The 27,830-nt window shown below is 47.4% G+C and overlaps 1 protein-coding gene across 6 annotated transcripts in view; it reads left to right on the plus strand.

The window, feature by feature from the left end:
• Positions 1 to 27,830, plus strand: part of ABCC5 (ATP binding cassette subfamily C member 5) — a 2,124,586-nt gene that overhangs the window by 635,082 nt on the left and 1,461,674 nt on the right. For 5 of the 6 annotated variants that reach the window (XM_069618835.1, XM_069618837.1, XM_069618838.1 and 2 more), the window contains 3 exons: positions 6,664 to 6,811; positions 7,464 to 7,612; positions 15,158 to 15,265. In XM_069618835.1, coding sequence (XP_069474936.1) covers positions 6,664 to 6,811; positions 7,464 to 7,612; positions 15,158 to 15,265 — 405 coding nt within the window. Of the gene's footprint in view, positions 1 to 6,663; positions 6,812 to 7,463; positions 7,613 to 15,157; positions 15,266 to 27,830 lie in introns of those variants that run through there. The other variant, XM_069618840.1, reaches the window with a different exon arrangement.

The raw sequence follows: 27,830 nt of genomic DNA on the forward strand, positions 1-27,830 counted from the left end.
TCTCAAAGCAAAGGGGCACTCGGTTCTGCTCCTCTCCTACCTGCCCACACAGTGCACACTGCAAACCCAAATACCCACCTGCTAACTGAACTCGCTTATAGCCAAAGAGCTAGCACTGCAACTGAACTATCCTGGATTTAGGGGCATAACTGGGAAAGGAAGCACCAACTGGCAACAGAACCATGTGCTCCATAAGGCACCAAGACCAAAAGGACAGACACCATTGCAATACTCTAGCGACAACAGAAGCCCCTATACGCCCTAGTGGCTACTCCAGAACCAAAAAATCAACCATGGCAAAAAATGGAAAAGCAACAAAACAAACGGACATCGCGGCCTTGATGGGATACTCCGCAATTGAGAAGCCAAAGAAAGCTGAACATACAATGGACTCTGCCACAGAGTTGACCACCACACCCATTGGCCCGGAAGCAGCCCAGTCCGCAACCAAATTGGACATAAAAGACCTACTAGCAGCAATAACCACAGAGATACAAAGGGGGACCGAAGAGGTCACAAAGAAAATCACAGCGCTTGATAAAAGGGTGGCAGAGGTGGAACAACGCACGGGAGACCTAGAAAATACTGTGTACGACCATGCTTTCGACCTGGAAAGAAACCTGGCCAGAATAGTAGCACTAGAAGCGAAATATGACCTGCTGGAGCTCAAGCAGGAAGACACGGAAAATCGCTCCAGGAGGAACAATATCCGCCTACAAGGAATACCCACAACAATGGCGGATGCAGAACTGGAGAACTTTACTAGAGAGCTGTTTAGATTCATCCTGACCCTTCCAGACGGCTTGCCCCTGGAGCTCGATCGAGTCCACCGCACAATCCTCCCCGCCCCTCCCCCCACACCTCCTAGTTTCTTAGCACAGGCCCATTTCTTCAAAATAAAAGAAGAGATTGAGGGAGGCCAGAACAACCAAGCAAATCCTCTTCAAGTGGGCAAGCATCTCACTGTAGCAGGACCTGTCTACCGTGACTCTACAGAAGAGAAAAGCACTACGCAACCTCACAGAATGGCTAATAGAACGAAAGGTGCAATACCGATGGAGCTCCCCAACCGCCTTGAACTTTACATGGGAGGTAGCCAGGAGGTACGCCCCCACACCCAAGGAAGCGGAAACATTTATGGGGAAAGGGCCAGAAAGCGATGCCTCAGAATTTGAAACACACAGCCAAGACAAGTCAAAACCACCTGTGAACTGAGCATGGACGAGAGCTAGGAGAAAGCGCAGACTCGAGGGCCCGCGGAAGACCAAGGAACCGGACTGACTCAAGCACGATAATCACAGCCAGAACCTGGTCTTTCGCCGTATCGTCCTACCCATACAAGGTACTACTAGGACATAACCATGGAGCCATGCTGGGGGGGCCGGAGTTTGGGTAGATGCACCACTGACCTGGAGTACCTCCGCAGACACATAGTCCTAACATTCAGTTGCTACAAAGCTTAGTGTGGGGTTCCTATCCCGCGCTGATGGGCCTTGCGCTCCCTGGTCATCATGTTGACAGCGTTTAGGCACAGTTGGCCTCTATTAGTTCAACGATGTGGTCCAACTAGCCTTCCCCATTGGACGAGGCTAGTATTGGTCCAAGGAGTGTGGGTTTAAACGTTGGGCCATGTTGGCCCCTAAGAAGGAATCAAATGCTATACTTCAGACGTACACAATCACATCACATACACACTTGCCAAGGGGGGACCCCCAAGCATGGGCCCGAAAACCCAGAACAAGGGACCCCATAGGGGCACTACAGCACAAACCTAACAGACCCGGGGGAGGATAGAAACATCTGCATCCTCACGTGGAACGTAGACGGCCTCAACTCTCCGAGGAAGCATAAGTTGGTAGAGAACAGGCCCAACAACCTAACGGGTGATATTGTAATTCTTCAACAAAACCACCTACTGGCTGCAGACGAGCAACGCCTAAGGTTCTGACGATTCATGCAGGCTCCCTTTGCCACCTCGGGGTAAAATAACGGGGGGGGGGGTAGCAATGCTGCTGAGCAACAATTTCCCACTTCGGGACCTCACAGTAAAAAGAGACCCAGCAGGCAGGTTCCTCCTGGTAAAGGGATATATATTAGAACAGGCTATCACCATAGCAGGGATTTATTGCCCCATCATAGACCAAGCCAAATTCTTACAGAATCTAATCCCAACGCTGGTAACATTCACCACGGGGCACCTGATCATAGGTGGGGACTTTAACATAGTCCCAGATCCCTTAGCAGACAAAACCCTCCCACCGTCCAACATGGACTACACCCGAGCCCTAACCATCGCCAGAGTAATGCGAGAAACTGAAACAATAAATGCGTGGAGGCTGGCGAATAGTGGGACCAGGGACTACACCTTGTACTCTAACGCCCACAAACGGCACTCTCAAATTGACTTATTATTAATTACGCAGGCCCTATTCCCATGCCTGGCGAATATACAAATCCACACTCGGATGATCTCAGACCATTCCCCGTTATCAGCAGACCTAGCTGGAATTGGGCTACCCGCGCCTCCACCGAGATACTGGAAGCTAAACAACTCCATCCTCCTAGACAATGTGATTAAAACAGAGGTGAGGGACTCGCTGAGGTCCTACTTCCAGGAAAATACAACCTCCGATATGCCCATTGGAACAGTATGGTAAGCTATGAAACCTGTAGTCAGGGGAACATTAATCAGCGTAGTGGCGGAACACTACCGAATCTCTAAGATTCAGGCAACCGCCCTGGAGCTAAAAGTCTCAGAGATAGAGAAGCGACTTAAAATCCAACATACTAGGAAACTAGAAAGAGAATTGAGGAAAGAGAGAGTCGCACTAGAAATACATTGGGCGGATCGATCGACCAAAGCCCTCGCCTACACTGAACTGTTTAATTATAGCAAAAGTAACAAGGCTAATCGGAAACTCGTCCACAAACTGCAGCGTATACACAAAAAGAACAACATAATATGCATCACTGGGGAAGACGGAATAACCCGATATACAGACAGGGGAAAAATGAACGCCCTTATAGCTCATCACAAAACAATTATGACTGGTCCACCCATCCAACCCGAGAACCAACACCAGAAGCAAGAAGTACCTACAACCATTCACAGCACCCAACATCAAACCGCAGCTCGAATCCCTTGAAACCCCAATAACGATAGAGGAAGTCGGGGAAGCTATTAAATCCCTGAAGAACACTGCCGCAGGCCCCGATGGGCTAACAGCGAAATTCTATAATTCATTCTCGCAGGTACTTGCCCCACAACTCAGCCAAGTATTTAACTCATTCCTAGAGTCTGGGAAAGTCGTCAAGTCGATGGGGGAATCACTCACTATACTGGTCCATAAACCGGGGAAAGATCCAAATCAGGTAACATCCTACAGACCGATAACACTCATGAACCTAGACGGGAAGATATACTCCAAAGTCCTGGCAGCCAGACTAGGGAATGTGCTCCCGTACCTAGTAGACAGAGACCAAACCGGATTCATTCCTGGGAGGAGTACGTTCGACAATATCAGGAGAACACTAGACCTTATAGAGAGTGCCACACGGCAGAACGAAGAACTTCCGGTCATATCCCTAGACGCACACAAGGCGTTCGACTTGGTAGGCTGGGATTACATAAGAACACACTTGAGCACATGGGTTTTGGCCACAAGTTTACAACATGGATAATGGCAACTACCAATCACCAACAACCCAGCTGCGAGTAAATGGGAACAGATCGGAAAGCATAACCATCAATCGGGGAACCCGCCAAGTGTGCCCTCTCTCTCCCATGGTGTTCGCACTATCCATGGAGGCCTTTGCAGGAAGGATTAGGCAAAACCCAGACATACATGAAATCTCAGTGGGGTGCAGGGAATACAAAGCGGTATTATATGCCGACGACATTCTCCTGACAATAACACATCCAACCACCTCCCTAGACCCCCTACGAGAAGAGCTCGAAGCGTTTGGGAGAGCGCAGGATTCAGGGTGAATTACGACAAATCGGCTGCACTAGCAATCAATATCACAAAGCAGCAGAAGGAGGAACTCTTCCCCCAAATTCCCTATCCCCTGGGCCGAAGACACAATTCAATATCTGGGGGTACGTATCCCCAAAAACCATACTCGGATATTCCAGAGCAACTTCCGACAACTATTTAGAGAACTGAAAAGGGACTTACTGCATAGCACTGCCGGTACACATACCAGAGAGGGAGCTCAACTGCCTACACCGATCCATGCTGGGGGGGAAGAGAGCCCGAATAGCGAAATTAATCATGACTCGAGGCCGGAACGCGTGAGGCCTGGGTACACCGGAGGTAACCAGGTACAAGCGAGCTGGCCAACTAGCTCCTGCATTCACATGGACACAAATGACGGACCCCCCATACTGGAAACAGATAGAAGAAGCATGGTGCAAATCCCCCCTGACCGACCTCCCGCACATGCTAGTGCCAAAAAAACAACCTAACACAGGACCCCTGAAAGCAACGTACAACACAGTATTGAGAGGGAAAGCAGCTGCACGAAAATGGGGATGCACAGGATTCCTAGGCCCCCTAACCCTGATTTGGGACAACCCAGACTTCTCTCCAGGCCTCCAGCCTCTAAGTTTCGCCGCATGGCAAGCATGGGGCCTCCAAACTATTTCAGACTTCTTAGTGGGAGGCAATCCACTCACGTTCGAGGAGTGCAAAACTAAATTCAATGTCCCAGAAGCGGAAAGGTTCAGATACTCCTAGATACGGCACTAGCTATCACAAAGAACAGTCAAGGAGAAGGGCTCCAGAGACCTAACAGCGCTAGAACGGACACCAACAACGGCTCCACCCAAAGGGAAGGTCTCCGCACTATATCGGCTCCTGGATAAACACGACCCCACAATCAAAGAAAGATATATGATCAACTGGGAGAAAGATCTGGGACGACCAATAGATGAGAGCGCCTGGAACAAGATCTGGGCAAGAACCCAAAAAAGCACCCAATGTATCACTAACTGAGAATGTGGATATAAGATCTGTTATAGATACTACATCACCCCTACGCAGCTGCATAAAGCCAACCCAAACATCTCACCGAGCTGCTGGAGGGGATGTAGAACCGAAGGAACCCTGTTCCACCTACTATGGACATGCCCGCAAGCAGTGACATATTGGAGAGAAGTCCTAAACCATATAAAAGCAATCACAGGCCTCACTATCTCCTGGGACCCAGGGATCGTCCTGCTGGGGGATACAGGTGACGGAGAATTCCACCTCTCAGGACTTATAGCTCGCCTATGTACGCACCTCTTAACAGCAGCGAAAATCGCACTAGCGCGGTTCTGGAAGAACCCTGCAGGCCCATCAATTCCCTTGTGGTGGGGAAAATGCTGGGACACAGTAGTCGCAGAAAAGATTACAGCCCTACGAGCAGTGAATCTGAGCCATTTCCAGAACACCTGGGCCCCATTCATGGACTTCACAGAACAGTTCCCAACCCTCTCCCATAGACTACCACTCACCCGCTGGCTAGGATGACCAAGAGACCATTAGACATTACAGCGGCAATGCTGCCTTCCCCAGCTTCCCTCACCAAGGACTGAACTGAGGCCCAATCCAGAGCCTTTCCCCCCTCACCAATAAGCTACCAAACTATTGAAGCCAATATGTGTTGTGATGTATTTTGAAATTTGCGAAATGTCTGATGTACTGATTTACGTTAAAATGCCAATAAAATGTATTGAAAAATAAAAACTATCCTTAAAAGCTACTTACGTGTAACATACTCCATTCTTGTTTCTGTACGCTGTGTGGGTGCATTTTAATTGATACTTTGTAGACAATCCCTTGGTGTGTTGTTGAATGCTACCCTGTACCTTTGAGGTGTGGATTGATATTCACAAAACCTAAACATGAGCCTCATTATGAGTGTGCCAGTCCGGTAAAAATGTTGGGAAAAATGCTGGTAATACAGGCTCTGGCATTTTTTTCGGAACAGCACACTCCCGAGTTTGCCTGTAGGGGCATTGAATTACCGGCAGGCCTGCCCTACCGTTAGTTCAGGCCACTACTGGCAAATAATTGCTGCAATCACCGGCACCGGTAGTGCCGGTGCCGGTGATTGCAGCAAACCCATTTCATGGAGTTCTATAAGAGTCCATGGAATGGGAACTTATTCCGTTTCTGGCACCCGTAATATCCCAGTAACACCGGGATATCGGGCGCTGGTAACGGTAAGGCAGGTTTGCCGGTAAACCACTGGTATTACAGGTGGGTTACCGGAAAACCAGATTTGTCTAGACTCTTAATATAGGGTCTACAAAAATTCCATGTAGTATGAGCCAATGGTACTATGTCACACTCCACAATTGGCTAAATGAATAATTAAATAAAATTAATTACTTTGTTTAAAAGATTGCATAGATTTACATCCCTTGCCATACATAGAAACACTCAGCACAAGTCCTGATGCAACACATGACGCTTCTCCCGCAGTTAAACACTTAAATGCTCACTTGATTAGCTCCAAATATGCCTTGAAAATGACTGACTAATGATCAGCTGTAAAAAAAAACACCTTAAATAAAAGAAACAGACATACCACAGAAATCGATTACACCACCGTAGATAGCATTTTTCTTATACTTTTTTGATCCAACCTGACCACTTCCTTTTCTTTTTCCAGATGTTTGTCTCACGTCTGACTGCATACTTTCGGAGGAAATGTGTGTCCGTCACTGATGAACGTGTTCAGAAGATGAACGAAGTTCTGACCTACATTAAATTTATCAAGATGTACGCTTGGGTGAAAGCTTTCTCTCAGAATGTCCAGAGTGAGTTACCACTCCACTTTGAAGGTATCGCACAACTTGCACCACAGGGCGGCTCGTTGGCTATGTGTCAGGTCTTTGAGCTTACTCATCCGGAATTCAGGGAAACATTTGCTACATTACCAAATAAAGTAAGATGACACTCTCCTTTTGGATGTCTGCTCTCCAATCCACCATATAAATGGTAGTCTGGTTTGAGAAGCACATCAGTATAAAATAATCTAATTTTGGATTCAGGTGCATTCATGAAGCTATGGAATAGTGCAAGGTTGGAATACCCAAATCTTTTTATTTTGGGAGGGGAGTTGAAGGTTAAGGTTGTTTGTGTCACGTTAGTAGTGTATAATAGGGAGGTGTCCTGTTAAACAGAGAGCTAGAATAGAGCGATCCTGTGTGCCTGAATTAATCTATGTGTCTAGATTGTTTGATGCTCTTAGTAGAGTAGTTGGGCTTCTGAAGAGCCACACTGTTTGGTTCCTTATCCTTAAGCTATTCTGATGTTCTCAACATGATTGGTGTAAACAATGTTTTCCTGCACTGTATCTTCACACAACTCACCAGTGCGATGGCTGCATTCCTGCTTTAACGCTTGTACAATGCACACTTCACAACTAAACATGCAAGGTAATTATTTCTTTCTGACTGGACTTTTTAGAAATTCGTGAAGAAGAGCGAAAGATTTTGGAAAGTGCAGGATATTTCCAAAGCATTACTGTGGGCATAGCCCCTATTGTGGTGGTCATTGCAAGTGTGGTGACGTTCTCAGTCCACATGGTGTTGGGCTATGATCTCACAGCGGCTCAGGTAAGTCCATGTAAATTAGAGCTTGGTCTCCTCCGAGACAGAGCAGGATTTTGTTCTAAAAGTATGTCTACTAATCCTTACCTCTTGTGTTTATGCCTTGTGCCAAACGTTTTCTTTTACAAGCGCTCACCTATTTATGATGCTTGTGGATCTGCTTAGAATCAAATGCTGTGCATATAGTCTGAGATCTAGTGGTAATTGCAGAGTATTGCATCTTTTTATTTTAAGAGTGAAAGAGACGTCAACATGGGCGTGGCTTTAACACTATCCCTAACGTGACGTGTAGTGCACTCAAAATCCCTCACGCGTCGAGGTCCCACCAGATTGTTTTTTTCCGCCAACCTAGTTGGTTGCTTATGCAGAGCTCGTAAGAGTTTATATTGCTAAATCTATTCCCACGGCCTACGGTCGTTAGTCAACTTTGACCACCATCTCGACGGCTGTATCGTGGGTTTCCTGCCGCTGACATCTACATCTACAACTGCTCGGCGACTGTTGACCGCGTGGCCTTGGGCCTCAGGTCTGACCGTTACAGTCGCCACCGCCACATACTACTGACCCAGACGTCATCTGTTTGGATCCCCCTACTACTCCTTTGCAAAGAGATTAATCGCCAGTCGACAACCAAATGCTGTTCAACTCCCCCTTGAAAAGAGCAGCCAACCATTTTAAAATTGCTACGCATGACGCCACCCCTGACTCGGTATTCGTGGAGGTCATCCTCAAGGAAGACTCCGGTTAGCCAAGCCATTCCCTTAAAAGACGCCTGGCTCCTTCTTTACTGTCCTCATCCCTTACACAGGCAGTTGATCCCTGTTAGGGAGAATTTTCAGTTTAGTGCTAAATTCCTCCCACCATAGAGACCCCCAACTCTTTTGTGAACTATGGGACTTTGTACTTCTAATTCTATTTGTTTTCTGTGTTTTTTTTGGAAATGGAATCTAACAAACTCCATAGGCATCATCTTTACATTGTGTCACACAGCACCTTCGGTGCAGTGGCACAAGGAAGTCTCTTGGATTATCCAAAGGTTTAAATACCTTCTCTTGCTGAAACTACTGTTTCAAAGAGCAGTGAAGTGAAAGTGACATAACCTACATTGTGTAACTTTCTAGCCCCAGCACACACTATCTTACCATAGGGTACTGGAGGGGTTACTTAGTATCCCCTTTGTCTAGTTGTTCATGTAACATTTTTATGTTGCTCTTTCTACAATTAATGGCTGGTGGCAGTGGTTTACTTTTTACTACCACTGTGTGTTCTTACCGCGGCCTGCGTTCGCAGCCACAGTAAGGCACCCATGGGTGCCCATTTTGTCAAAATGGTCCCGGTCTTCATTTTCTCGCCATTTCTAGTTTGAAAGGTCCTTCTTGAGATTTACTCTGTGCGCCAAACCAAGTTACGTCCCTTTGTTTGTTTTGTCTTTGGCGGGATTCACGAGTGAAGCCTGACTTTGGCTCTAGTATGTCTGGCAGGGGCAGGAAGTGAGGGTGGTGCCCGAAACTCCCCGTGCTTAATCCCCTTGGTTTCACGAATGCACCCAAAGGTGATTGGCCCGCTGGCTGGCGAGCAAGGACAGTCCCCCTGCTGTGTGATTGACAGCTAGGTTGGAATCAATGGGAGAAACCTGCATAAAAGGCAAGGCTTTTTGGCTTGGAAGGCAGAGTCGACCACTGGACGAAGGAATCAGAAGAAGAACTTGGAAGAGACGCCTGCTGCAACATCTGGACCGTTGGTTTGCCCGGTGAAGCCCCGCTCCTGTGCTGAAGCTCCAAATTCGCCTCGACTAGAGAAGCCCTGCAAGGACGACCTCTCACTTTGAGTTGGTGGGACCAATCAACTACAAAGTAAGCCCGCCTGGACATCCTTTTGGAGCTGGCTGTACTTCCACTGCTCCTGCTGTTGGAACCGAAGTGCCAGGAAGAGGAACACCAGATTGTGTACGTTGCTTTTAAGTCGGGCCCGAGCGCTAGGAACATCCTCTGGACTTCCCTGATGCAGGACTGACCAAGCCAACAGAGTGTTGGATCCCAGATACGATCAAAGTCTGAAGTGGGATCCGGTGTTGCTATTTGCTGTCAGACGCGAGGAGCTGAAACACTGAAGGGCCGCTGAATTCAAGTTTGCCCATTGCTGCCACTGACCTTTCCATTGCAGAGCAGGAGTCCCCAGTCGTCCTCCCTCTTGTCCCCATGACCGAGGCTCAGGAACAACAGGATCTGCAGAGCTGTACGCGAACAGAAGCCAGCTGGAACCATTTCTTCTAACCAGAGGTACTGTAAAGTCTAAGAGAACTTACCTCATATTGTGTAGCATTGCTTGCTCTCGGTTGAGACCTGTCTTGGTTACCTTGCAGAGTTTTGCTTAAGCTTTGCCCCTCACAAGCCTCCCAGCTTGTGGCCCTTCAAGTGTTATATTTTCTACAAACATTTCTAAAAAAAAACATTGTGCAAGACTTGTTACCTACCTGCAAAGAGGATCTTCAGTTCCCCTTGAATTGTGCAATTAACATTGGCTGTCCTGGCTCCCTGAGAGACTCCTCTTTACCTCTGACCTTGTGGAAAGGGTTAATTTACTCTGCATTTGAAGGTTTTAAAAGTACTTACCTGTTTATGAATTATTTGCTAACCTTTGTTTTATTCCTCTTTTACACCAAAGTATTGCTCTAAATGTACCAGTGATGAATCAATGCCCACAGTGTCCTAGCTATTTAAGTCACCTGAGGGTATAGGAAGTGTCTGTGTGTCATCCCCAATGGGTATCATCTGATTTAGAGAAACCTAGTGTGTTTTGAAGATGTTATAAATGTTGCTCCCTTCTGAAGAAGGCTTTGACAGCTGGTTGTTAAAAAAATTAATAATTTTTTTATCAAGAAACCTTGAGCGTAAGTGTTTATTTGAATAACTACTGTGGAACTCTGTGTCACAACATTACTGCTCACATTGACACCTCTTGAGATAAGCCTGGCTGCTCAACCACACTACCAACCTGTGTAGTTCAGACTTATACCAAAGGTTGGGTCCCTATTGCCAGGAGGTCAAGGTTGTTGTAGTGCACCCAAAGGGTACTGCATACAGTCTTGTCTAACAATCCCTATGTGGAGAAATGGTTTCGCCCAGCCCCCTCTGATCCCCTCTACATTAGGGGTCACGCCACACCGGACTCCTTAGTCGTAACAACCACTCGCAAACAGGCAGGGGTACCACTGTCCTCGGCAGAATCCCCTCCAGATAAGCACTGCAAAAAACATTACACCCTTGGTAAGTGTGTCACCGCCTCTAAGGCCTCTTCCATGAGGATTGCCAACACCACACTCCTTGCAAGCTACAGTGATGTTCAGTGGGGCCTAGTAAAGGTTGACCTTCAGGAAGTTCCAAGCCTACCCGATCATGCCTGCTGGCGGTCGTGGCTGAAGGCAGACAAGCAACCCAGAATATCCTGAAAAACACTCTGGACTGGGCCGAAACCGCTGGATACGCCCTTTCCCAAGGAACCATGCTTAAGCGGCATGCCTGGTTGAAGAACTCTGGGTTCAAACCCGAAACACAAGCCTCCTTAATTAACGAGCCTGTGCAGGAATGCAACCTATTCGGGGAGGTCGGTTGACGAGGCCCTAGAAATGGCAAAAAAGGAGCACAAGACTTTAAAGTCACTTAGCCAGATTACGGCTAAACCCTTTCACCAGCGCCGTGGCCCTAACGCCCACTAGTCCTTTTGTGGCCAATCCTTATCCCGCTCACCCCAAGGTCCTGGTCCTCCGGTCAGGGCTCGTCTGGCAACTTCCAATATCAGAAAGGAGGCTCTCGTAGTGGCAAGGGCAGAGGTAGAAACTCTGCTCCCATAGGCTCCCCGGCCTCCACCTCCAAGTGACTTGCGGGTACGGGTCCCCTTCCGCGCTTCCCCGGTCGGGGGTCGCCTGTCACCATTTATCCACGCTTGGGAGGGGATCATATCAGATCAGTGGGTACTAAAGACTGCTGCCCACGGGTACTGCATCGAGTTTCTCTGACCACTTTGCTACCACCCACCAAGGAGCAGACGCCTGTCCCCAGAGCACCTGCGCATCCTGCTGGAAGAAGTTCAGGTCCTGCTGGAAAAGGGTGCCATCAAAGTCGTCCCCCTTCTCCATGTAAACAAGGGTTATTTATTCAGTATACTTCCTTATACCCAAAAAGGATCTCACCATGTGCCCTGTTTTAGACATACGCCATGCAAACAAGTATGTCAAACCTCAAAAGTTCAGGATGACAACCCATGAGGTAATCCCACTGCTGCAGCGGGGGGGGGATTACATGGCCACATTGGACATGAAAGATGCATACTTTCATATTTCAATGTCAGTGCACAGAAAGTACCTCAGGTTCATGATCGAGGACACCCACTATCAGTTCAAGGTTCTCCCCTTTGGCATTGCCTTAGCCGCAAGGGTGTTCACAATGGTATTGGCGGTACACCTGCGCAGGCAGTCCATCCAAGTCTATCCCTACCTCGACGACTCACTCATAACGGGGGATTCGTACGGAACATGCCTGACATACCCAGAAGATAGTAGATCTCCTCTTCAACTTAGGAGTCTCTATCAACTAAAAGAAATCCAACCTAACCCCCAGCCAAGTCAAACAGTTTCTGCAGACTCTAATTCGGACAGTAGACAGGCTCGTCTTGCCCTCCGACGAGAGTGTCAAAAACATGCTGTTCCAGATCCCTCACTATGTAGCCAGTCACTAGGTGACCGTACGCAAAGCCATGCGACTGCTGGGGATGATGGCTTCCTGCGTCTTCCTAGTTCCTCGCGCTCGTCTGCGCATGCACCCCATGCAAGAGTGGCTCTCGAGCTAATGTTGTCAGGCTAGCGGCCAGTGGGACGATCTAGTGGTTGTCTCGGCAGTCCTCGTTCAGTCTCTGCAGTGGTGGTCAAGGTAGAACCTTCTGCAGGGAAAATCCTTCACCACCCCTGCAGTAGAGGCCACTCCCACCACAGACGCATCTGTCGGGGTGGGGGGCTCACCTCCTTCAACAGCCAACGCATGGTGTGTGGTCTTCAGCAGTAGCGTCCAATCACATCAACCTGTTGGAACTGCTAGCAGTGTTCAAGTCCCTGAAGGCTTTCCAGACACACCTCCAGAGGATGACAGTTCTAGCCCTCACGGACAGTACCATGGCCATGTACTACTTGAAAAAACAAGGGGGCACTCGCTCTCTAGGGCTATCCAGACTGTCCCAGAACATCTGGAAGTGGGTACTCAAACACATGTTCCCCCTCTCACAACATGTTCCAGGGGAACTCCAGTCTTCTGGCAGACATACTCAGCAGAGACTTCCCCCTACCCGTAGAGCACGGGTGGCAGCTACAAGAGGACATTTTACTCAATTTCTTTGCAGAATGGGGCTTCCCAGAGATCGACTTATTCGCCACTCTGGAAAACGCCCAATGCCCAGACTATGCCTCCAGATACCCACAGAACCGCTCCAAGGGGAACGGTCTCTGGATAACATGGTTTGGGAGATTTTTCTATGCTCTTCTGCACACCCCCTAAACCCCCACCCCGAATTCCCCTTCTCAACAGAATAGTGCACAAGATGCACCAGGAACCAGTCACAATGATCCTGGTGGCCCCTATGTGGGCCTGCCAGTCTTGGTTCTCCCATCTCATGCCAATGTCAGTCTCCCCTCCCAGGAAGCTACCATGCCCGTACAACATGCTGTCGCAAGATCAGGGAAGGACACTACCTCCATGCCCCCAAACACTCAATTTAGCAGCCTGACTCCTGAAGTCATAGAGTTTGGGCACCTTCAACTCCCTCAGAGATGCATGGACATACTCAGAGAGGCACAGAAACCTACCATCAGACATTGCTACTCCAGTAAATGGAAGCACTTTGTTACCTGGTGTAATACCAAGGGCATCAATCCTATTGATTGCTCTCCTAAAGATATTGTCCTGTACCTAACTCACCTGTTAGATTCAGGACTGGTTTTCAATTCTCTAAAGGTCCACTTAGCCACTCTTTCGACGTACACCATGTCCCAGAGCAGGTTTTCGTGGTGGATGATCCCTGTGATTAAAGCCTTTATGGAAGGGGTAAAAAGACTTCCTCCCCCTATCTCCAACCCAGTCCCTGGGTGGGACCTGAATGTTGTCCTTACCAGACTAATGGGCCCTCCCTTTGAACCATTGCACAAGGCTAACCTTAAGGCACTCGCCTACAAGACTGCCTTCCTAGTAGCGATCACCTCTATAAGGAGAGTTAGTGAACTGCAGGCCCTTTTAGTTAAGGAGCCCTACATCACGATTTTCAAAGACAAGGTGGTTTTGCCCACACACCCTAGCTTTGCACCCAAATTAATCTCAAAGTTCCATGTAAAGCAGTCCATAGAACTACCCACCTTTTTCCAAAACCCCACTAACCTGGCAAAAAGGAGCCTCCACACACCAGATGTGAGGAGAGCAGTAATTTACGATCTAGAACAGACAAAGCCACTAAGAAAAACAAACCATTTCTTCGTATCAGTGACAGCTGGTAGAGAAGTGGACCCTGTCTAAGTCAGCTATTTCCAAGTGGATTGTAAACTGCATCACACTGTGTTTCTCTCTTACCAAGAGAGATCTACCCTTCTCGCCTAGAGCTCACTCGACTCGGGGCACAGGAGCTACCATAACATTCATTGCAAATGTTACTCTAGATTTCATTTGCAAAGCAGCCACCTGGAGTTCTATACACACCTTTAAACAACACTTCTTCCTGGATACACTCTAGGTTTGATTCTCAGGTTGCACAAGCGGTGCTAAGACATCTTTGTCACTGTTCCTTCACACATCCCACCACCATCTCTGGGTACTGCTCGCTAGTCTATGCACAGCATGTGATTCTAAGCAGATCCACAAGCATCAGAAGACATACATTACTCACCGTAATCGTATTTCTGATGATTGTATCTGCTTAGATTCATATGCTCCCACCCTTCCTCCCCTCTTGGAGTAGAAGGAACAGAGACTTCTTACACCTTCTCTTCTGTACTCGCTCATGCAGACTATAAGGCTCCCTCACGGCAGAAAAAGACAACCAGTGGGACCTCTACGCGTGAGGGATTTTGGGTATACTACACGTCACATTAGGGATAGTCTTACAGTCACGCCCATGGCGTTGTCTCTTTCGAACTTCGAACAAAAGATGCAATACTCCGGGATTACCACTAGATGTTGGACTACATACACAGTATGTGAATTTAAGCAGATACAATCAGCAGAAATACGATTACTTTGAGTAATGTATGTCATACGGTGGGGGGTCAACAAATCCATCTTCCTTCTATCGTCCTTACTCCAGCCAATTGTTTGGATTACAATATAGGGTTATGGGTCATGTTATTGGGGTGTGGGGTAAAGAGGTAACAAATGGGAAGCTATTGCACCTTTGTTGCATGCATTCGCATGTCTTTTCTAGGAGACATTGTTTGCTTTAACATGAGGATGTTTCTTAGGTGTTGGGTTTCGGCAGTGATAAAAGTTAATCTGCTTCTCTTTTCTGCTTATATCATTTAAGGCCTTTACTGTTGTTACAGTCTTTAATTCTATGACCTTTGCGCTAAAAGTGACACCTTTCTCTGTGAAGTCCCTCTCAGAAGCATCAGTTTCTCTTGAAAGGTTTAAGGTAAATATTACTCAGTTTACAGAATTTGTACACTGCCTTTTACACGTGCCAGAAACATTGCATTTGTTTTGTAATCTTGACCTCTATGAACAAATTAATTCCAGCCAATTACCTGATTCAGAGTGTCTATTCTACGCACCAGCTAATGGGCACAGTTGTCTCACTGCATTTATCCAATCACAAGTCAGAGTTGCCCTTCCTCCCAGTTTGAGAGGCATTGTCTCTCAGATTTCTTTCTCGTTAATCTTGGACCTCAGACTGAGAGGTACCTAACCATTTTCTCTCCTTTCTTCCCCCGGCTGGGTGTTGAGATCATTCCAATCCAATTTCCTTTCTAATATTCACTGTTCATTCCGGTACTTACTCTACCTCAAAATTTATTTCAAAGGGATTGGTTCCTCCGACGTATTCCACATCTATGACAGGTAATCACTACAGCTGTGCTGCTACGGAAAAAGTTCGGTGTCTGCGTCCTGCGTCAATGACGTCTATACGCTGTCCTCGAGGGCCTCCGTCGAGCCGACGTCACCGGATGTTATAAGTAGGATGCACGATGCCCATAGCCTCATTTCTGTTTTTTCCACGAACGTGTTCGCTTCGTAGATCTCGGCGCGCCTCAGTTCTTCTAATCATTACTATCGGTTCTTCGAACTTGATTTTTGTGAAAATATCATGTCTTCGTCTTCTTCCACCCCGCGGTCGGGATTCAAGAAGTGTCGGGACTGCGGTTCCAAGATGTCGCTTACGAACCCGCACAGCGCCTGCCTCTGGTACATCGGTGAGGACCACGCCACGGATGACTGTGACGATTGCCGGTCGTTAACGTCAAAGGCCTTGCGGGAGCGGAAGAAGAAGCTATCTGTAGGTTGGGTTTCCAAACCCCGAAAGGCGAAATCAGCTGGGCTTTCGACCGACGATTCGAGAGGCGACTCTCTGCGTCGTCGGAGTAAGTCCAGGTGGTCTCTGCCCCAGAGTGGTTCCTGCCATTGCTCCGCCTCTTCGAGGCACTTGCGGAAGTGCCGTCACCGGTCGCTTTCCCCGTCCTCGTCCGAGGACTCCGCCCGTCGGCGGGTTGCTTGTCCCAACAAGCATTCTTCTCCTGCGGAATGGGATGCATTTCGTAAGAAGATGATGGCGATTTTTGAATCGCAGGACTCCGTTCAGTCGTCCGCGCCTTGGAAAGAAGCCGGCAGGGAATGTGCTAGTGCCACCGCTCGCACGCCTTCGGGCTCGGGTGGTCGGCGCGATCATCGGAGGCCTTCGAGGTCCCGATCGGACAAGGTGGACTGCTCTAGCCATGCCCGCTCAAGGTCCCGGTCCTCGACGCCCTCGAGACCGTCGGAGCCTGTGAGGTCTTCGAAGAAGACGTCAACGCCATCGGCGCCATGTCCGTTGAGGGACACTGTCGAGGCTCTGCCTCCGAGGAAGCCATCTGCGCCGAGACCGTCGAAGGACACGTTCGGGGCACCGCCCTCGAGGCCTGTGTCGCAGCCATCAGCGCCACACTCGACGCAGATTCCGTCGACGCCTTCTACTCTTTTTGAGGAGGCTTTACCGGAGGTACCCCGGAGATCGGTGGAAACCCAGAGGAAGGCCCTGGCCAAATCGAAGAATGTGTTTGTGTCTTTTTCTGTGCCCTCATCCAGGGATTTGTTCCAGCCTCTGGATTGTATTTCCAAGGTGGATGGAGAGTCTGATGAAGGTTTGGTTCCTGATGAGGTTCCCGACGACCTGTTATCTGGTCATAGCCAGATGGAAGACCTGCGTCAGTCTTTGCACGACGCCAGTGGTCTGAAAACCTCTCAGGAGGTTGAGTTCGATAGGTCTGAGCCTGGCACGCACGCAGAGTCTTCATACCAGCGGCTCATGTCAAATGTGACAGAGTACTTGGGGTGGTCTGCGCCACCAGTGGATTTTCTGCAGGATGACCTGACAGATATCTTGGACCAAGGTCCACAAACTGACCCGGTACTGCCATTCCATATGGCCTTGCACAGAAGGGTGGCAGCAGATTGGACTGCTCCGGAGAGTCTCCCGGCAGTGGGTAAGTCGTTGCCGCAAAAGTACCGCCCAGCCAGTGGCGACCCCGGCTACTTGTCCATGCACCTTACTCCGGAGAGTTTGGTGGTGCAGGCGGCTACGGCCCAGCAAAGCAGGCGTCGTACCCTACCATCCCTCCTGATAGGGACAACAAACGTTTTGACGGTTGGGCGAAGAAAGTCTTTTCTTCAGGGGGTATGGCTTTGAAAGCAGCCAACTCCGTGTGTGTCTTAGCACGTTTCACTCACACTCTGTGAAATTGTTTCGTTAGCGGCTGAACATATTCCCGAAGGGGAGGAACGGGATGCTCTTTCTTGCCCTTGTACAGGATGGCAAGGATGCCATGTGTGAATCCGTTCAGTCGTGTCTGGATGTGGCAGACTGTGTCAGCTGGTCCATGGCGGCGAGCACTGTGATGGGCAAATTTGCGTGGTCGCAGAAGTCTGGGTTTGCTCCGGCTTCTCAACATGCCCTTTGATGGTAAACATCTTTTTGGCAGCAAGGCTGACGAGAGCCTTGAGAGGTTGCAGACCTCCAAAGCTGCAGCGAAGTCGTTGAGCGCTGCAGTTCGCCAATCTCTGTCTTTTCGTCCCAGGGGACAGCAATGGAGGGGAGGTTCCTTTCGATACTACTCAACCTTTGGTAGATCGAGGGGAGCTGCACGTCAGAGGGGCCAACGTAGGAGTACCAGAGGTGGAAAACAGGGTACTCGAGGTGCCAAAGCCGCTCAAGCAGTTGCTTCTTTGCCCTCAGGCACTGCCGCAGCCGCTTCAGCTCAGTCATGAGGCCATATCCCATGGTTCGCCGGTTGGGGGAAGGCTGGCGCAGCATCTTGTAGAATGGCGTGCCATTACTTCAGATGTGTGAGTTCTGGAGATCATAGCCCACGGCTACTGTCTTCCTTTCCGGCAGAGGCCCCACGACAATCCACCAGGGAATCACTCTTTGAAGTGTCCGGATCCGCTCGTTGCGCAGAAAATCAAATCTCTGCTGGAGAAAGGTGCCATAGAACTGGTGCCTGTAGCGGAGAGGAACAAGGGATGGTATTCCCCATATTTTTTGATTACGAAAAAGGACGGGGGATTGAGACCCATCATGGACTTGCGTGGTTTGAACAAGCTCCTCAGGAAGGACAAGTTCAAGATGGTTACTCTCTCTCAAGTCCTCCAGGCCCTTCAACTTCAGGACTGGTTGGTGCCTCTCGACCTCAAGGACGCTTACTTTCATGTGCCGATTCATCCCAAGCACAAGAAGTACCTGAGGTTCGCGGTTGGCGACTCGCACTTTCAGTTTCGGGTCCTGCCGTTCGGATTGACCTCCGCCCCGAGGGTCTTCACCAAGCTCATGGTGGTGGTGGCAGCGTATCTCAGGAAAGGGGGGATTCATGTCTATCCCTACCTGGACGATTGGTTGATCAGGGTGCGCTCTCCCGAGCAAGTCCTGGATCATCTGTCAGTCACCTGCCACTCCCTTCACAGGCTGGGCTTCTCCCTCAACTTAAAGAAGTCCCACTTGACACCAACCCAGCGGCTCCAGTACATCGGAGCAGTGCTTGACACATCCCTGGGGCAGTGTTCGCCTCCCCAGGTGAGGGCTCATCACATTCTGCAGATGGTGCACAAGTTTCAACATGCCCAGAGTCTCCCGGCATTCGAGTTCTTGAGGTTGCTAGGCCTCATGGCATCCTGCATTCTCCTGGTGCCAGAGGCCAGGCTGCGGATGATATCTCTACAGTGGGCTCTCAAGATGCAGTGGTCGCAGTCCTCCGGCAGGATGTCGGATCCTGTTCAGGTGTCGCCCTCGGTTGCCCAGGATCTTCTGTGGTGGGCAGTCGAAGGCAATCTGATGAAGCGGGCTCCATTTTGCCTACCCTTGCCGGAGGTGACGATCGTGACGGACACGTCCCTCACGGGATGGGGAGATCATGCCAACGAGTTGACAGTCAGCGGTTGTTGGTCTCCGTCGGAGTCCAGACTCCATATCAATCTGTTGGATCTGAGGGCCATCGGGCTAGCTCTGAAGGCTTTTCTGCCATCTGTGCGGGGGAAGAATGTCCTGATTCTGATGGACAGTACAGTGGCCATGCACTACCTCCACAAAAGGGGGGGCAGGGCCTCTCCCTCTGTGCAGACAGGCGATGCAGCTCTGGTTCTGGCCCATCCAGCAGGAAATTTCGATCTCGGCAGTTCATCTGGCCGGAGACGAAAACGAGGTGACGGACGCTCTGAGCAGGCAGAGCACGGTCTCTCACGAGTGGGAGCTGGCTCAGAGATTCTCCAGGAGATCTTCGCCCTTTGGGGGACCCCACAAGTGGATCTCTTTGCCACCAGTGTCAACCGGAAGTGCGAAAGGTTCTGCTTGCGGGAATTTCCTCCAAGAGGAGCCTTAGGGTACGCGTTTGTAGTGGAGTGGTCCTTCCCACTGCTGTATGCGTTTCCTCCAGTCCCCGTCATTCCGGAAGTGCTGCCGAGGTTACGGAGGTTCGGTTCCCGAATGATCCTCGTTGCTCATGCATGGGCCCGGAGAACGTGGTACCTGGACCTTCTTGACATGTCCATCTGCCCTCCACGCCGTCTTCCATACCGAGACGATCTGCTCTCACGGGAGGGGGGTCAGGTTCTTCATCCAGATGTCAAGTCTCTCAACCTTCATGCTTGGCTTCTGAAAGGTTGAGGTATAAGGATTGGCACCTCCCTGAAGACGTGATGGAGGTGTTGCTTTCGGCCAAAAGGCCTGCAACAAAGTCCCTGTACCGTTGCCGTTGGAGAAAGTTCTGCGACTGGTGCAGGGTTCAGAATGTGGATTCTGTCATGCGCCATTCCTGTGGTTCTGTCTTTTTTGCTTTCATTAGCCCACAAGGGCCTGCAAGTGGGTACCATTAAAGGTTACCTGGCGGCGTTGTCAATATTGAAGCGCTCGTCTGAGGAGTGTTCTTATTTTAAGATTCCTTTAATTTCTCAGTTTCTGAAAGGGCTCACTAATGTGTTCCCATCGTCACCTTTCCAGGTGCCTGGTTAGGATTTGAACCTGGTTCTAAAATTCCTAATGGGTGCTCCATTTGAGCCTTTACATTCGTGTCCTTTGAGACTGTTGACCTTTAAAACTGTATTTTTTGTTGCGGTTACTTCCGCTTGCAGAGTGATTTGCAGGCACTATTTGCTAAGCCACCCTTCACAGTGTTTCATAAGGACACGGTTGTCCTTAGGGTTCGTCCTTCTTTCCTTCCAAAAGTTGTGTCGGAATTTCATTTGAGCCAGAAGGTCATTCTTCCGGCGTTCTATCCTCCTCCACATCCTGGCAAGGAAGAGGAGAGGCTCCATAGGTTGGATCCTAGGAGAGCTTTAAGTTTCTACATCTCGCGCATGTCCCGGGTCAGAGTGGTCGATCAGCTCTTTTTAGGATACGCTGGAAGGCGTTTGGGACAAGCTGTTACTGAGCAGACTTTGTCTAGGTGGATTATCTTGACAAATTTCTGAATGTGACCGCTTGGCCGGTAAGGACCCTCGGTAGGCTTACGGGCCCATTCTACTAGGGGTGTGGCTGCCTCTACTGCTCTGCAGAGGGGTGTTCCCATTCGTAACACTTGTGAAGCAGCCACATGGGCCTCTGTCCATAGTTTTGTAAAACACTACTCGCTGGATTCTATCCATGGGCAGGATTTGGCCTTTGGCAAGGTGATCCTCTATTCTGCAATTTAATTGGGCATTCTAAAATCCTAAATTCTTTTCCCACCTCCATACGTTGGTACTGCTTTGGGAGTCTGTCATAGATGTGGAGTATGTCGGAGGAAACAATCCCTTCGAAGAACAAGTTACTTTCTTACCTGGTAACGTTCTTTCGATGGAATGTTCCGACGACGTATTCCACATCATACCCTCCCTGCCTGCCCCGCTACAGAATTTCTTATGCGATTGCAGCTTACGTTTTCTAAAGGTTTTCTGTAGTCATAATGGCTGAAGATTGGTGTCACACGTTCTGGGAAAAAACTACAACTGAGGCTACGGGCGTCGTGTGTCCTACTTATAACATCCAGTGAAGTCGGCTCAACGGAGGCTCTCGAGGACAGCTCTTCGACGCAGGACGCAGACGCTGAAAATTTTCCGAAGCAGCACAGCTGTGGTGATTACCTGTCATAGATGTGGAATACGTTGTCGGAACATCCCATCGAAAGAACGTTACCAGCTAAGAAATTAACTTGTTAATTTATACTTCACATTCTAAATACTTTTTACAGAGAGAAGCACTACCTCTTCAACTCTATAGGGCACCTCCTTACTGATGTGACTTAATTAGGCACACAAAACTGAAGACGCCCAACTCTGAATTTTACTTCAAGTATGGCAGCCCATTCTCTGTGTAAACCTTTTGAGTGCTTGCCCCAGCAGGAGCCCAGAGTACCTGAAGAAAAATACTTTGGCTGGGGCCCCCCAGTATTTTGGGAGGGTTGTGAGAGGTGCAAAGAACTTCCCCCTACCCCAAAGTAGTATTTTTATATGTCAGCCTTTTGGTAATCAAAGGTTTATTGCCCACGCCCAATTTTATTTCAAAGTTAACAGTTGACCCGCCCCTGACCAGCAGTTTCTCTGTGTGCAAATGGAATAGTATTGGGCTGTAACTAGGAATAGCTCTGCAGTTTTAAAGATATCTTTTGAAAGACCCTTACAGATTATAGACACTCTTTCAAAGCTATCCATGTCATCTCGTTTCCTAAAGATGGGTTAATAGATTTTTCACTAGGAAATGCATTTCTTATTGTAAACCTGTTCAAACATTGTGTTAGTCACAGTGACCTCATCTTCCTGCCACCACCATAAGTGGATGAAAGGTAAAGAAGTAGGAAAGTGCCATTTATTGCTCTTAATGAAGATCTTTTCTGTTTTAGTGGCCGACATGTTTTCAAGTATTCTGTCTAAGTGACAGGTGTTGCAGTCTAAATACTGGTACTAATGCTTAGTCTCCCCATAAACGTGCATGTATAGGCACCTTTACAAATATCCAATAAATAAAATAAAAATGTGCGACAATAAGTCTTAGGAAGCAAGTTTGGGCCACTGGGTCGCCAGGGGCTGCAGCTACGACCTCTGAGGTCTCCCCTGCTACCCCTGTGATCTCCCATGCTACCCCTAAAAAAGAAAGTACACTTGTTTTTTGTTTAATAAATGTAAGCTCCTGGGCTGTGGCTAGCGCCATGGGGCTCTTTGTTTCTGGGGTGCCTGGCTTTCTTGGTGAGGCCTCTTTAAAGGAACCAGGGGGTTCCACAAGTGTAACACTTTGAGCATGACCCTAAATAACAAAGAACAGGAATTACAAATAATTTGTCTTTCTGGCATTATATACAATATACTCATTAAAGGTTTATTTCGATCACACTTCATGGGGTGAGTCACTGATTTAGTCTGTTCTTAAACACCTCAATTCAGCAGATCATCCTTCTGAGGTCGATAAATGAGTACCAGCACTGGTTGGGTGATATTGTATATTTGTTCTATATAGAGCGCTTAATGTTGTGTTATATAGCACTTATGCTTATCATTTTGCCTTGGGCGTCTGCTTGCATTCACAGTAATTTGGTAATATGGGCCTATACACACTGATATTAATGAATCATATGGTGATCTATTCTTGTATGAAACGTATATCACATTATTAGTGATATTGTAACCATATTTTTCGTAGTGTACTGAGAAATAATGCTATGTGATGCCACTTCCTATTTTGTCAAGGGGTGAAAGGATGTGTTCCTTCACATCCCGTGATGTCACTTCGGGGTGGGGTCAAATGACATCACTTCCTGTGATGTCACCAGAGGTCAAGGGTCATGTGATGTCATTTCCGCTACCCCAGGCATTTTGGTGAAATGACATTCCTGGTGTAGACTATTGTGACAAAACTAAGGGTCCAAATCGTAGCATGTGCTTTTCTTTCTATTCATCTTTATCACTGTGACTGGTTTGCTGCTGCTAAATTTCCTTTATCTATGGCTGTGGGCTGTACTCAATTATGTTTTTTTATTTGCTTTGTGAATTGCAATTGATTATGATGATGGATGTGGGGGAACATGGACAGAGTGGGATTGATGGTAGTTTACCAAGATTATTCCTCGGTTGATAAGGCATTCACCAAACACCATCTGAGAAGGCATTCACCAAACACCATCTTCATGTCCAGCAAAGATATCTGAAATTGACACCGGCTCAGGCAGGGTTTTTGGGTAATAACCAAAATGTGAGTTCAATAACAATTGGTCTTGACTGGTAAAATCACCCTAGACCTCTCTCTCTGTCATCTCTGGAATTCATCTACTGCTTGTTGGAGCACTCCTTCAGTAGTCTCTTCTTAACTTCAACAATTAATAATGTGTGAAATACTCTTCTGTTAAAATCAACTAAATCCTTTCATTTTGATTACCTAAACAAATATGTGTTCTGCATTGTTGTTTGTTGATTTCTGACTCTAGCTTCTAGCACTGTTGTGATCCAAAATATACTCTAAGGTTCAGCAAGTGGAAGAGTTACTTGCCTGTGACAATTGTTCTCAGTGAGGGGAGACTCCTCTTCAAGCAGTTCAGTCCCGTAGGCATTATACAATTTTAGTTAAACTTTATCAAAAAAGAAAAACATTTAGTTTACAAAACCTAGAGAGAAAGTCTACACCTTTTTAATTTTTGAAAAGCAATTGACCTTGCACATGCTCATAATGCTGTGCACTGAGAGCAGATTCATTTCTGTTTTCAGATCATAATATGTAACTCATGCATCTAAATAGGAGAAGGGGGAGGGGGAGAGGGAAGGTCACTTACGAATATGGGAAGGATATCTTTGCAAATGAACTATTCTCTCCAGCAAAGGATTCTCTGCACATGTGATAACAGTATGGCTCGAAAATTGAGAAGAGAGGTATTACCTGAAAACATATCTAAACGATTCCTAATGGACCACAGTGGCAAACATGTTTTCACTTCAAATAGTTATGACTGCAGGAAGTGTGCATGTGTCTCCATGTAGTTGACTTTAAAATTTCTCCTAAACTGCTTCTCATAAAAGGACTGCATGTCTCTTGTAAAATTTGCCATAGGTAAGATTACATATTTTTCTGGTGCATAGCTTAATGTAGGCGATGATTCGACTTGGTTTAGCTTGTCTGTACCTGCTGTAACTTTGGAAGCAAAAATTGTCTAGTCACTCTGAAGTCTTTAAATTGGTCTAAGTCATATATAACAGCACATCTAACCGCTTGTGCTGCTTAAGCCTGTTCAGCAATCGATGTTTAAGGAAAGGAAATTGGTAAAATTGTCACAATAACCTGAAATTCCGAAAATACATTTGTGAAAAACAGGTCTTGGACCTGTTTTGCATCGCGAGAATAGTGTGAAAAGCCCATCAGCCAGCAAAGCCTGAAAGTCACTAATTTAGTGGTGCTGTAAGGCCACTGAAAATGCATATTAACCCAACTAGTATAGCAAGTTAAGTTTGTTTATGAGCTCAAGCTGAGCATCTATTCATTGAGAGAAAACTGTCAAGTTCCCACATGAGTCTGTCATGTTGACAAATCCTTCAAGTAGAAAGCTAGAAAGACTTTTCAATGCTGTAATGGGCAATAGGTGTGCCTTAAGTGAATAATATTGTAATGTTTCTCTCATAGAATGCAAAATGTATGTTTATTCCTTCCCCTTGGCATTGGTGAAGGTTTATTTTATTGTTGGCAAACACCAAAGAGCCATGTTCATTTTTAAGTCAAAGGAGGCGTTTTTTGAGGGATTTCTGTCACCAGTGTAATCCAATATCTACAAACTTTAAATGCTCTTTGTCTTATCTTCTGAGCCGAGCTGTTAAATTGAGATGGATAAGCTTGTGATGAAGGATCCCAGCATTGTAACTCAATGGTACACAAAGTGTCCAGCAGTTTGACCTGCAATGCAATGTAAAGCGTTCCATGGTCCGAAAAACAGATTGCTTATTTTTCCTCTTTCAACTAGTTAACTATGTGTTTATCAGTATAACTAGAGGAACATTTTTTAATAATGACCTCAATCTCTTGTTTGCTTTGTGTAACAGTTCACATCACATTTTAAGCTTGGCAGATACCTTTTGCAGGGTGTAATCTCACCATTCACCCATAATAATTATACATTGTTTGCATCTCCTTTGCTAGTGTGAAATGCAAAAAATGTTTCTAAAGCACTAGTTTAAGTGCACTTGAAGGTTAGAAAGGGCTTTCTGCATTGCTTTATTGGCTGTTATCTTCTATGATCATGATGGATTAGAGAGAGAGAGGTTAACCATGAACTTCTACTAAGTAGTATTTGAAACCATGGCTGCTCAGTACAAGTTGAAATATGATTGGTTTCTAAAAAAAAGAAACAAACCTGCTTTGAGCAGAAGTCATGCATGGTAGATATTCCTGCTGCATTACAGAATGTATTTCTTAATGAACATGCTAAGGATGTCAATGTCCACATCCTCAGCATTTCTATCTTCCTTTCAAGATTGTCTCTATTCTTTTTGCTTCCCTAAATTGATGAGATCACTGGCTCCATAGGAAACCTATACTTGGAAAGGTTTCTGTATCTGCATTTTCCAGCCCTCTTTCTCCATGTAAAGTAGTGTTAATATCTAGCTTAATTATTCTGTGCAGTCTGTAGACTTCTGGAACTTGGCAGAGCTCTGACTCAAAGATCTAAAGAGATTTGCGCAGGCAAGGTGCCATAATTAAAACTTGTCTTTTTCTGTGTAAGTGGGACATCTTTTCCCACAAGACCATTCCGCAATATTTAAAAAAATTAGGTCAAACCAGGAAGCACAGTATTCCCATTGTGTATTTTATTTTTTAACAAAACTGTTTACTATGTTTTTCTAAATAACTCTGGTTTGGAGGTGTATAATTCGTTTTCAGAATTCTGCCAATATATACTTTCAGTAAAAAACAATGTTGAGAGAGTAGCCTCTTTCTACTTTACAGACCATTTTCACTGCGGGCACAATAAGACAACACTAATAGCCAGAAAATAACGTGACTGCAATTTTTACTTTGAGTTTTATTCATCTGGCAAATCTGGCATCCTATTATTTAACTCTTGGAATGCCCTTGGGGTGTTGTGACAAATATGAGGATGACGTCCCTTCGTTTCTAGGGAGAGACCTTCCCCAATGGACCCAGGGCGCTGCGTCCACAGTACAATAATCCCCTTGGGGCTGGTGCACTCCGGGAGGATTGCATGGGAGAGGAAGCCCCTTATGAAATTAGGGACGGCGCTCCCCATAGAATGTGGTATCGCCGCTAGTCACGTGTCCCTAAACCCCCTCCCTATAACCTAAAGAACAACCCCCTCCCTAATAAGCTCATGAGTTGTCATTTTGCCATTCCCCTAGAAAGTATTGGGACGAGGAAGGGTAGGTGTTACCTAAGTGAAGATCCCTTGCCCAGTACATTGATGAAGCAGATCCCCAATGACTCACAAGGCAGTCATAAGATCAGTACTATGACGAGGGAGAAGTATGGGGGCATGAGGATTACAGGTAAAAACCTCATTCAGCAGTCTAGTGTTTCCCCAAGTCCTATTGGCAAGAGCCAGTAGAAGAGGGAAGAGAGACTTAGGAAGTTTGAGAGGAGCACTGCCTGGGGAAAGCTTATGGGAGGAGAGAAGCCAGAAAAGGGAAGACCCGGACGCTTACCTAGAGCCATTGGGGTCTCTGGCAAACACCTGGAGGGGAGACTGGCCCAGCAGAGAGAGCCACTCAGCTGATGAGGAAAGCTGGCACTCACATCTGCTGATCCGATGCAGCTTCAAGAGGCAGAGAGCGGTCCTCTGATGAATAGCGGAAGACTGCAGAAGCACTACAAACCCTACTGAATACCCGAACGCTACCGAGCCTCGAAGGGATGCAGCTGCCAGAGAACCGTTGTACCTACGAGAAAATCTCACGGGAGGTGCTAGAGGTCTGGGGAAGCAGCAGGGTGAACCCAGAAGTTGGGGGCAGCGGGTCTGGGACCCGGAAGCAAATGAGAAACCAAGGAGGGTCTGGGATCCTACCCTTAAAGTCAGAGGCAAGGGACACAAGTGGGGAAACCAAAGATAACAGGGTCTGGGACCCTGAGCGATTTGTACACTTGGCAGGAGAGTGAAAGAAGCACGTACAAAGAAGCAAAGAGAGGCTGGGACCAGCACCCAAACAAATGGTCGAGAATAAGAGGGTCTGTAACCCTGAATACAAGTAAAGAAAAGCCGGAAGAGTTATATGTTGGTCAGGAGACTGAACCCAGCGGATATAATACACAAGTGCGAGTCTGGGACACCCAAATGAGAGAAAGAGGGTCTGGGACCCTGTGAGAGGGAGAGAGACAGTTCATAAGAAAACACTGGCTTGCCAGGTGAATGAGCCAAGCCTTGTAAAGCATTATGAGTCCAGGACTCACACCCAGATGAGAGGTTTAAAGCAAGAGGATAAAGAACTGGGAACCGACGGAAGGAAACATTAGCAAACTGTACCAAGTGGCTAGGATGAAGAAACCAAAAACACAAGACGCG

This window comes from Ambystoma mexicanum, chromosome 10 (assembly GCF_040938575.1).
Source record: "Ambystoma mexicanum isolate Mex_15411 chromosome 10, UKY_AmexF1_1, whole genome shotgun sequence".
In the NCBI taxonomy this organism is placed as follows: domain Eukaryota; kingdom Metazoa; phylum Chordata; class Amphibia; order Caudata; family Ambystomatidae; genus Ambystoma; species Ambystoma mexicanum.